Here is a 12,091-nt window from a genome sequence, read left to right on the forward strand (position 1 = left end):
ATCCAAGGCGGCCGCGGGGTGGAAAGTGGCGGGAGGATCCAGGGAGCCCCTGAAGACTCCGCGGCCCAGCTGCTGGGCACAGCTCCCCACAGCGGGCTGCATGCCTCGACCGTGGGCTCTCACACCCTCACTGCCCTGCACCGCACGGGGGGCTGCTTTCCCTTTTTCCCCAGCTCACACTTTCCGCCGGCCTTCTCTATGCCAGCCGCTGTCTCAGTTTTACACACATTAACTCCTCTGTGCTCATGACAATCTAAGAGGTAGACAGTATTCTTATCTGCCTTTTACAGATCAGAAAATCAAGATGAAACCATTTGCCCAACGTCGGGCAGCGAGAAGCCCAGACTCAGGGCTTCAAGCTCCTCTCTCCACAGCACACCTGGCCCAGGTCGGGGCTGACTCAGGGAGCCAGAAACAGGCCCAGGCCAAGGCTCCCCTCGTCATGCGTCCTGGGTACACCATTTCCAGTCTACTCTCCTCCATTCTGTCCCCGACTCCACCCTGTTAGCTGGGGAGAATCAGCTCAGGACTGCCTAGACGGAGAACAGACACCAAGAAGGGGCCTCCTGAATGGTCCCAGGGAAGGGTCGGGCAGAAGGGCCGTTTGGGAAACCAGAGGGTGGGAACAGAGGCCATTTAGGAGCTGATCGTTCACACGGCTGCTTCAGGGACCATGGCACGAAGCTGTAACTCCCACGAACCTGTTTCCTCACCAGAGAAAGGGGCACAGTCACGCCCCCTGGGGTGGGGTGAGGGTTAGGGAGACAACACATTGAAGGTGTGCCATGCATGCTCATGCCCCAGGCCACTGTGGCTGTGACCAGCATCACATCTCAGCCAGCGGCATCCTCCTTGCACACCAGCTGGCTCCTTGAGCCTTGGTAACAGTGTCAGAGCTGAAGGGTGGAGAAATCCACAGGGGAGGATGTGACAGAATCAGTGGCGATGAGCCGATGGCTCCTTCTTAGCTTGATCACCCTCAGACTTGAGGGGCGGTGGGGCAGGACAACACACACAAGAGGGTGATTTGCCTAACTGTCACACCCACTCTGAGGGGCTCTTTATTTATTCCATGAGGAGTTTCTCGGTTGCATTTTCGAGTGAGAAACCCAGGTTGGGGTCTGGCCATCAGAACCCTGTGGTCAGGAGGGCAGAGACACTGAGGAACTCAAAATGGCATTCTCTCCAATTTTCATGATTTCACCACTTCTCTAATTTGCAGGTGGCAGAGAGAAGAGGGCTTCTGAGGGCCTTCAAGAGGAGGCCTCCCACAGGCTTCTTCTCACTCCCTACCTCCGGTCCCTCCCTGCCCCTTCCCAGCCCCCATCAGGAGAACTGGCCCTTTCCCAGAGTCTCGGGCTGACGGCCATATCTGCACCCCTTTGCAGAGAGTGTGATGCAGAGGAAAGATCACTTGAGCTGGAGTTAGAAAAGGTGAGTTCAAATCCCCATTCCTCCACTAAGTACCTAAGTGATCTCAGGTGAAGGAGATAACAATGTTCTCTGGGTTGTTTTGAGGATTAAATTACTTAAAACATGAAAGACCCTCAAATAGCCTGGCAAATTGCACGCATTACTCACACAACAGCAGCCATTATCATCACCATTATGATTTATTGCTACTCTTACTGTAACTACTACTGACACTACTAGGTGCGTGGCCTTGAGCAAGTCACTGAACATCTCTGAGCCTCAATTTCCTCATCTTTATAACAGCTACAAAGAGCTACCGTGTAGATACAAGAAATGCAGATCTGCATGTCAAGTGCTTGGGACTAGGAGGCACCCACAGTACCGTGGCTATTGCCATGATCATCCACTTGACAGACACTGGTGAATGCCGACCCTGTGTGGGATGCTGTGTACCCCAGGAGTCCGAGAGGGAGTGCAGCCCACGCCTGTCTCAGAGTTCAGGACCCAGTGGGAGAAGTAGACACTAAATGTACTCGGTGCAGAGTTGCAGAGGCCTCAACTGACGCCATGGGACAGGGGCTCGCTTCCGTTGATGTGCTCCTCCCGCCCCAGCTCCTGGCTCCCAGGTCTGGGCTCACAGGGGTGGCATCTACACCAGAGACCCCCAGCCCCAGCTAATCCCAGCAAAGAAACCACGCCCCAGTCTCCACCCGCCACCACCTCCTCGCCTCCCGGGCTGCTGCCCTCCACTTCCTCAACCTCACCCCAGACCACCAACCCCAGGAGAGGAAGGCTTCGAAGATCTGGAAGGAGAGGCTACGTGAGGAATTAGGGCCACTGGGGTTTAAGGTCTCAATGCGCTCCGAGACCCCAGGGTCAAGGGGCAGAGGTGCTTTCTCCTTCGAGGCTGGCCGTCTTCCAGCACAGAAACCCACCGCAGCTCTTCCTCGAGGCGGGCAGGAGGCCCCACATGAGCGACAGCACCCAAGTCCCTTCTCTTTACCAGGTTCGGTGATGGCCCTTGCCGGGAGACGGAAAGTGATCCGAACATCAAGAACTGGACCTCCTTCTGCCCTGGGTGGCTTCCTCTGCTGCCCTGCTGAGAAGACTCTCAGCGGTACGCCTCAGAGGAACATGATGTGTCTCGGAGACTTCCCACAGTTTCCTGGCCACACTCACCAGGGCCTCAGGATCAACTGTGCTGCCTTCTGAGGCCTGATGCCTTCCAATGGGGGGATTCCACACACGCAGGGCGGTCCCTTGCGGGAAGGGAACGTGAAAAAAACCAGGACTCGATAGATCGGGCATTTGGGGGTCAGACCTGGCACTCAAACCCCTCTTTGACCTTGACCTTCAATGAGACCCACTTCACTTGTCCAGTCCTCAGTTTTCTCATCTATAAAATGGGGCACGTGACCGGGTGACCCGTCAGTGTCCTTCCAGTTTGCACATTCTAAGAGGCGACCAGCAGGACATCAGTGACACTGTTTACAGGGCTTAAAATAGTGCAGCTGAGTTCCCATTTCCCCTATCCATTTTACTCCCTGAGCCTCCTGGCTCCCCACTCCCTGTGGGATAAAGTCCCAGGTCCTTGGCAAGGAGCCAGGGCCTCCCAAGGATCCACCACCTCTCGCCTCCCAGGCTCATGCGCCCCATCTTTCCAGCTCCACTGGGCTGTGCGGCAGCCTCTCCCTTTGCCTGCCGCTTTGCCCCTACACAGGCCGTGCTGGACGTACCCTCATGGACCTGGCAACCTCCTGCTCACGTTCCAATGCGGCTCAAGCCCCACTGCCTCCTGCAGCCTTCCAGGCCATGTGCCTCGGGGGTCGTGGCCACCCTCCTCTGCAACCGCAGGGCCTGATGCGCGTCGACTCAAACGGCCGTCACATCCTGCAGTGGCCTCATGTACTAACGTTTTCTGTACTGGACTGGGAACCTTTAGGACACAGGGACAGGGTGGGTCTGAGGCATTTCTGAGTCTCTGAATCTAACACAATTCTTGGCCCGCAGAAGATGTGCCAGGAACATTTCTCAGAGAAATAAACCGCTGACAGGGAACTCAAAACATTTTACTTTAAGGAAGAAAGAAGTAAATTTCTGCTTACTAATCCCAGACACGCCTCTTTCCGCAGCCTACCTGAGACGCAGAAGAAAGCTTCCATCTTTTCTATAGTAAATGCTGACAGTGGAGGAATGCGATTTGAGTCGGGGACAGACTTGTAATAAAACTCAACGAAAAACACCTAGAAACCACGGGGAGGGCCCCTCTCTTCACCAGTCGGCATCTTTCGCTTGCTTGGGTTCCCGGAGCATCGCCGAGGGGAAATGGCCAAGCTCCGGCACGGGGACACCAACCTCGGGGCTTAGGCTGGCAGCAGCGCTTCAGCACAAAGCTGATGTTGTCCGTGCGCAGGATCTGCTTCTTGAGGTGGCTCATGAGGTCCCCGAGGCTGGGGAAGCTGCGGTCCGAGCCGTGCAGGCTGTAGCAGCCCTTCTGCACCTCGATCTGAAAGTTCTTGAACTGTTTCTGGCCACCCAGCACCTGCCATTCGGGAAGATGACCAGAAACAATGTGTCAGTTTAAAAGGGGTCAGGCAAATGTGCCAGGAGGATGTGAAATGTTGCCAACGGGAGGCTGGGTGAAGGGGACACAGACTGTACTAGCCCTGTAACATTCTGGAAATCCGAAATTATCCAGAAACAAAAAGCTTATCACAAACAAGGAAACAAAACAATAACTAACAACAGGGGGTCCAGGAGAAGGCACTGATGGCCCAGAGCTAACACTAGACAGCACAACAGAGCAGTGATGGCCACGACAGCACCTCTTCATTCCGGACCTGTAAGATGACGTTCTGCTGCTATGACTATATGACACGGTGCATGTAAAAAACAGCGCTTTATAAAAGTTAGCAAACACTATGCATGAATTAATAATTACTATAGCAAAACTTATCCAGGAACTCCCTCAAACTGAGCCCTTCCAGGCCATGTGTCCATGTGAGGAGAACCGCCCCAGGAGGTGGCGGTCAGCTGTCTGGTCCAGTTTTGGGATTCTGTGGTGCCAGAGGGGAAGTGTAAGCAGAAGTTTTCCTTTATGGGCACTTTTAGCGGTTAAGAATGGGGGCCAGAAAGATCTACTTATGGTATAAACGAGCACAAGGTATTTAAAATCTCAAGGCCTTGGTTTTCTCCTCTGTACAGGGGACAAGATCCCCTGTCCCATTGGGCTAGTGCGAGGTGTGAAGGAGAACACGTAGGTAAAAGGCTCAGCACAGTGACTGGTGAGCTAAACCAACAGGAGGGTGAGTCCTCATTTCCCCAGGTAACCTGACACAGGGAGGACCACGTCACTGAATCACTGACATTCCTGGTCCAGCACAGCTCAGCCCAGCGTGCAGGAAGACCCCATGCAGGCCGGTGGCCCCTGAGACGTCGTCCAGGACACTGGCGGCACTGGGCTCCTCCTGCCATCTCCTGTTCCCACTCCTGACCGAGCCCAGTCCCAGGGGCTGTCTGGATTCTCCTTCCTGTGTCTGAGGCCCCGACATGCTCACGCGCTGCCTTCCATCTCGCGGCCCCTCCTCGCCCGTTTTCACAGTCCATGCTGAATCCAATCAGCACTCACGTATTTACTTGGACTAATTCTGTAAAATTCACTGTCTTTTAAAATATTCCATTTCTCGCACTTAAAAAAATCCCATAACAACAAAGGCATCTGTGGTCTAGCGAGGTGAAGCTGACGACTGGCTTCCACCCCAGCCTTCGGGACTCCTCTCACATCCGTCCTGGCTTCCAGCTACACGCGAGTCACTAGCAGACACCTCCACTTGCTGGCAAACATGGGACAGCAGCTTGTCACTTAAGAGGTCTGAAGCTACCATGTGGGGAAACCGCGTTGGCCAGGCTGCCGAGAGGGCCTCCTGGGCGCTGGCGTGTACCCGTGAACGCCACACGCACACGGCTGGGTCTGTGAGGGTCTCAGCACCGAGCGTAAAACCACCACTCTAAACAATGACACAGACTTCGCAAGCCTTGGGGTAAAGTGGCTTTCTGGTCGCGTTCCCCCTTCCAGAGCGACAGGGGACCCTGCCACGGGCCCTCGAAGGAAGAAAGAAAGGGCCGAGAGGAGGAAAGGTTACGGGTTCTGGCTGCTCGGGCACCGTCTCCTCTTGGAGAGCAGGCTGCCCCCGTCAGAACTGCAAGGGATTTTCTCAGAGACCCAGGCTTCCCACCCTCTCCCCCAAGGGTGGTCCTCTCTGCAGCAGCTCCTGGACCAGGCTGCACCCAACACCCTGTGGCCATGGGGCTTGGCCCAAGCCAGTGTCCTCACTGACCTCAGACTTTTCAAAGCAGGTGACGGTCATGAGGATGTTGTCAAAGTCGGTACAGCTCCAGCGCAGCACGTACATGCCCTCCTCGCCTCCTTCTTGCCGCAGTTTATTGATGGCATATTCTGTGCTGGAGGGAGAGAGAGCTCACACCAACAGAAGCGCGCGAACCCTGCAGGGTATCCACTTCCCTGAGCCGCCTCCAGTCCCAGGGCCCCATCGCATTACCCGTCCCGGGTCCTAGGGTCCCCATGATATCACACGAGGCAGGCTGAGACACTGAGGAGCCCCCACACAGCCGAGGCTCAGAGGTCTAGAGGAGGACTCGGCCTGCTGCCAGAGGCACTGAGCCCCCAGACACGCCGCCTCCAGCTCAGCCAGAAGGGCTCCCCCAGGCTGGGGACACAGAGTCACCCTGATACGAGGCAGTGGTGGGGGTCCCTCCCCCAGCCCCAGGCAGCACAACTAGAACAGGAGCCTCAGGAGGGTGGGGACGTGGGTTGTTCTGTTCACTGCTATACCCTCCGTAACCAGAGCATGCCTGGCTCACCGCAGCTGCTGAATAAACAACTGAACGATAAACACCGAATAAAGATACCAGTGAGCATTAGATAGATGTGGGTGGGGAACGCGCCTGTCTCACACTCCTTGCATGCCCAGCAGCAATCGGTCCCGGCACACGGAAGGCAGTGAGCAGTTGCTAAATACATCCACACCTGAGGTCACTACACCTATCGAGTGTGCTCGCCAAGTGTGGTCAAAGAGGGCTGACGTGGTCCACCCATGTTAGAAGGCAGAGACCAACTGCTGCACAGTCCCTGAGGCCTTCATGCCCCTGCACATGTGGATGCCCCACCTCGGATGCCCTTTCCCCTAAGAACTGGTTAGTGGTTCTTCACAGTGTAATCTGGTTTGAACGCTGGCTACTCTGAGAAGGCTCCTTAGGCGGAGTGTCAGCCTCGCACGCAACAGCAGATGTTCACTCACTCAACAACTGCTTACTGAGGCCTGCGATGTGCCCGGCCTGCCCCGGGTGCTGAGGGAGAGCAACGAGCAGAGGAGACAGCACCCTGCCCTTACGGGGCTCAAGTTCTGGGTGGTGAGGCTGGGCAGACAAGAAGTAAATGGACGCAAAAACAGGAGGTCCTAAGCGCCACTGAAGCATGACCAAGCCGAGGAAGAGAGCCAGGAGTAAGCGTGCAGGGGGAGAGGGGCTGCTCTACAGAAGGTGGCCGGGAAGACTTCACCTGCACAGTGCTGTCTGCTTGACCCCTGCAGGAAGGGTGGCTGTGCAGATTCGGCAGGAAGGGCATGCCACCCGGGCCAAGGGACAAGCAAGGGCCAGGGCCCCGCGCCTGCCTGTGGCTGGGATAGTTATCACCATGCTCAACGCCTCGCGCTCAGCTCCTTGTGTGTCTGCCTCTCCTGAGTCTGTGAGCCTCTCCAGGCCTGGGATAACCAGCAAACGACCTGCCCACAGATAACCAGGACAGGGAGGAAGGGGGAAACCACGGCACGTGGAAGACAGCTTAGGAAATGCTTCCCCAGATGAATTTTGGTCTGGGAAGAGAGAGCTAGAGGCAACGAAGCAGCTGCTCTCCTCGGCCTGAAGGACAGCCACACGGAGGAGGAAGTGAACCGAACCCCCACTGCTTCAAATGGCAGAACTCAAACGAGGAGGCAGAAGTCACAGAGAGACGAACTTCGACTCCACTTCAGAGACGGACGCGTACTGCTAACTGCTGGAGCTAAGCTACCAGCCGGCTCCGGTAGCACCAGGTAACCCATCACCAGACTACTAATCCTGAGACGCAGGCGAGCAGAGGTCCAGCTCCAAGGGTCGCTCACCCTCACTGTCCCCACCACTTGTCTGGCGCTGTTTGGCACAGAAAGGGGTTAGAAAGCATGGTGTTTCTTGGTCAGCTGTGAACAGGTGAGGGGTTAACGCACGAGGAGACCGAACAGGGAGAAGAGAGGCGGCTGCTGCAAGGACCAAGACAGGAGATGCCAGGAAGGCCCGACCAGTGGACAGCAGAGACGAGAAAGAGGGCACCACTCGTACCAAACAATGTGCTTATCTGGCCCCAACCTAAACCACTGATGACACCTGTGTGTGAGGAGGCCACATTCCCCATCACTAAATGTGGGTTCTTCTCACACCAAAGGCAACGGAAAGGTTCTAGAACCAACCAGATTGGACCGTGACAGCCATTCTGTATGTTGTGGACGATCAACGGGGGAGCCACGTCGGTGCAGAGGTAATGATGGGCGTCTGCCGTGAGCCGAAAGTAGCCATCTACCAGGGACACAAAGGACAAGGCCTCCTCGTGGGAAGAGAGCTTCAGTTCCTGGTGAGAGAGAAGAAATGCCCGCAGTTACGTCACATGCCTCCCATCTCAAGCGCTGACTCTACGGGGAGGCACACAGTGAGAAGAAACTGCAAATACAATGGAAAACGCAAGAACTCACAGGAAAACTCTTTTTGTTGACAGTAGCTGTACTCACTGCATTTACAGAGGACTTTGTTCCTCACAGTTTCTCATCTGTTATCCCAAAACTATCAGTGAGACAGTGTGTGTGTGTGAGGAAGAGAAGAGGGAGCTGTGGCAGGCAGGAGACCCACGGAGAAGCTGACACCACGGTCCGGAAGGAAGAGCAAGCCTGAATCAAGGTGGCGGAGGTATTAACGTGGGGGTGGGAGGAGCAGCGTGTGTGCAAGCGGTGCCCTGGTCTTGGCACTAAGCAATGACCGACTCAGTCAGCACTACTCCAGTTTTAAATAAAAGGAAAAGGTGCTTCATCTCATGTGGCATCTCATGTGGAGTTGGTCTACAAGGTGAAACTCCTGGATTTTAATCCAGGAACAGTCCCTGAAATAATGATGAGGTTGCCGGATTAAAAGAAGGGACCCCTGAGTTTGGAGGCAGAAAATTTTCCCCAAGTGGGAGAAGTGGGGAAGGAGGAGGGATCTCCATGGATGGAAGGTTCAGAAAAACGCCTGGAGGTGAAGACGAGAGCGTCTTTCGTCTTGACCGTGCAGCCTGAGCAGAGTTTGCCATCTGGGAGGAGCCTCGGGGTCAACCAGGAGCACCTCCTGGGGAAGGCAAATATGAAAGCGATGACTTAGAGCTCAGACCCACAAATCTTAATTAAGCAGCACCTGAGCCTTGAGAGAAAGCAAGACGGCACTTGAAAGGAAGCCCCTTTCTGAAGCCTCAGGAAAAGGGGAGGCCGGCGGCTGACAGATGGAGCTGAGAAGACCAGTGAAGGTGAGAGGGGACAGATCAAGCAATTAGCCAGGACGGAGGTAAGCGGGCCTAGCAACAGTCAGCTGTGGTGCCACAGGATGGGGACTCCGGGGTTGTGAGCCAAGGAGGCCAAGAGAGGGCAGGGTCAGCAGAGGCATGGAGGCTCAGGAAGGAGACTGCACTGAGCATGCTTCCTTGCAGGTGTGACCTGGCACCCACCTGCAGATGCCCAAAGAGCAAACTCAACAAGGTCTGGCTCGGGTGGCGCTTCACCCAGTCCCATACAAATGAGACCACGTAAGCACTCAAGCTCCCTGAGAGCAGAGTCTGAACGGAAGCAGGAGACATCGAGGAGATGCAGAGAGAAGAGGGAAATCAAGATATGACTTCATAACATGCTAGTATCATGCTTGCCTGGAAGACCGGCAGCCCCAGTACTGCCTCATCAAAGGGCTTGGAAATCCCTTGGCCAGGAAGGGATGCGGGAAAGGGACAGTGAAGAGAACACCGCACAGTGCCACCCCAGGCCCTGCACCAGCTTCACTGGATTCAAACCTCAGCATCTTCACTTGCTATTATGTTTAAGCATATGTAATCGTCAGTCACCCAGGTCAAAAGTTGTCAAATAGTGGCAATTTCAAATGGTTTAACCTAATAGCTGCGTGACCTTGAACAAGGCACTTAACCTTTTTGTGCCTCAGCTTCCTCCTCTGTGAAATGGGGATAACATTATACCCACCTCATCAGGTCGATATGGACAGGAAGAGCTGATGTCTGTACAGTGTTTGGAATAGGAAGTGCCTGGCACACAGGGAGAGGTGGTGTTCGTAGAGGAAAATAGAGTCATGGGGCGATCAAACATCTATTTCTTCCTGCCTTCCGCCTGCTCCCTACACAGCACTGAGGCTTGGCAGAGTTGCCGGCCCACGTGGTCAGAGTGAACTCTGCCTCGGACGAGCGGCGCAGCAGCCGGGGGCTGGACTTGACTCCGTCAGCCAGGGCAGGACAGGGGCAGGCTCACAAAAACTGTGCCAGCTGGCTGCTGCCTCTCCAACCCTGCCACGCGTCTTCAGGGTTTGGCCGTGTTGAAGACCAGACCATGGCTGGGCCAAGCTCTCCATCTACAGGGTCTCTGGGGAGGAGAAGGCCCTGGAGCTGCCGCGTTCCCACCCCGGGACCCTGGACCAGTCCCTGCAGCTCTCTGTGGGTCTCAGCTTCCCCTCCTGGGAACGGGGCCCAAATCCCCACATCCCAGGCTCCTGTGAGCCCTGAAGAAGATCACGTGGACACAGTACGTAACAGGCGAATGTCTCCAATACGCTGATAAACCACACCTCTTCTCATTCCTCCCTCCATTTTCCATTTTCCACTAACATCCGTCTGGGCTTTTCTACTTCTCCCTTCACTTTGGTTTTTAGTACAGTCTCCTGATGAAACCAATGTACATTTATTGTTAAAAAAGAGGGAGGTCCAGTGGGGGGCGGGGGCAATAAAGAAATTAAAATCACTCATAATCCACCATAAATAACAGCTGTTAATATCTGATTATTGGTCTAAGAGCATGTGTACAGATATGCATATGTTTTTTAAATTTTTTGAACAAAATTGGTACCATTCTATAGATAGCTTTATATTCTGCCTTTTTCCATTTACAAAACACTGTTCCAAACTATTAAATTCAGCAATTTGTTTATATAATATTCTACTGCTCAGGGGAATTGTGATTTATTTTCCCATTCTCCTATTATTGTCTATTTAGGTGACTTTCAGTGTTTTGACACTGTAAATACTGTTAGGATAAACATCCTCATTTACAGCCCGCTGCCACCATCTCTCACTGTTTCTGGAAGACAGAGCCCAGGTTCCTGGACAGTGGGATACAGAAGCACTTTCGAGGCTTTTCATGCATGTGGCTGAGCCAATTTCCAAAAGGTGTACGGAAAAGATGAGTCACTCTGTATGCAGACTGTGGCCCCCTGTCCTAAACCACAACACCAGATTCTTTCCCAGCACTGAGTGTTACCCTTGCGACACACTATTTGCCAAATTTTAGGCAAAACATGGCAGTTCCCTGGTGTTGACCGCCCTCACTTTGTGAGGGTGCCCGCCTCTCCAGCCCGTCCTCGTTCCCTCCACGTGTCGTCAGCCGTGACTTGCCCAACACAAACATGTTTATTTTGGCAAGGCTCCCACTTCCCCTGCCAAACTGCCTGTCTGTCTAGATTATGTCCTCACTGATAGCAAAAATGAGGAAGTGAGACTGAACACCCCTTCCTCTGTCCGAGAGTCACTTGGGTGTGCCTGACACCATGATGAGGACTGCCACTGTGGCCACAGCCACCAGCCTGACACCGCTGAAGTGCAAAGAGAGGCTTTGCATCAACCACAGCCCAGATGACCCACCCAACTGAGCGGAGAGGCCATACCGGAGCCCTTGGGGAAAAGCGCTGACATCCACCATCTTCTTTTCCTTCAAATCCACTCACCTTTGTGAATTAAATATTGATGCTGAAATATCTTTGGGAGGCAGCAAACTCTGAAGCAGACACACATTTGCGAGACCAAAGAGGGACACTGAAACGTGCCAGTATAACTGAAAACTGACACTGATCATGTCCGTGTCAGCAACAGGGACTTTTTGGCTTAAATAAGACAATCATCAGATTTTCTCTTTGGGACAGGAACTCTGAAAAGCCTGTGTTGCATAACTGTGCTCAGCAAAGTCTCCTCTCGTCACCAGATCCAGACTGAATGGCTTCTGGAGCAAACTCACCATTTTTTTGTTGTCTTGTTTATTAATGCTGACCACAGACTCCTTGATTACAACGTGAGTAATTTCAGGGAAGTAAGAAAAATTGTTCCACTCTTCCCGGATTTTGTTTTTCTCCTCATCCTTCTTGTATTTATTTTCCAGTTTTTTCCGTTTCAGTTTATTTTTTTCCTTTTCAACAGGAACAACCTGATAAGATGCACAAAAGTGACAGAGTTAAGTTGGCTTTTTCATTTTCTTTCAGTAAAAGGTCAATGCTTCTGGTAAACCAATGCAGGGTCTACATTTCTCCAAAGAAGAGAAAACCAGCGTGCTCGGATTTACAGGTG

At 53.7% G+C, this 12,091-nt stretch overlaps 1 protein-coding gene across 2 annotated transcripts in view; it reads right to left on the reverse strand.

The window, feature by feature from the left end:
- The window catches only part of JAK1 (Janus kinase 1), a 122,402-nt gene that overhangs the window by 17,647 nt on the left and 92,664 nt on the right, over positions 1–12,091 (reverse strand). For both annotated transcript variants that reach the window (XM_046645229.1, XM_046645230.1), the window contains 4 exons: positions 11,766–11,951; positions 7,935–8,092; positions 5,751–5,874; positions 3,769–3,955 (listed from right to left, as the gene is read on the reverse strand). In XM_046645229.1, the coding sequence (XP_046501185.1) occupies positions 3,769–3,955; positions 5,751–5,874; positions 7,935–8,092; positions 11,766–11,951 (655 nt within the window). The remainder of the gene's footprint in view (positions 1–3,768; positions 3,956–5,750; positions 5,875–7,934; positions 8,093–11,765; positions 11,952–12,091) is intronic.

Source organism: Equus quagga, chromosome 18 (genome assembly GCF_021613505.1).
Source record: "Equus quagga isolate Etosha38 chromosome 18, UCLA_HA_Equagga_1.0, whole genome shotgun sequence".
Classification (NCBI taxonomy): Eukaryota; Metazoa; Chordata; class Mammalia; order Perissodactyla; family Equidae; genus Equus; species Equus quagga.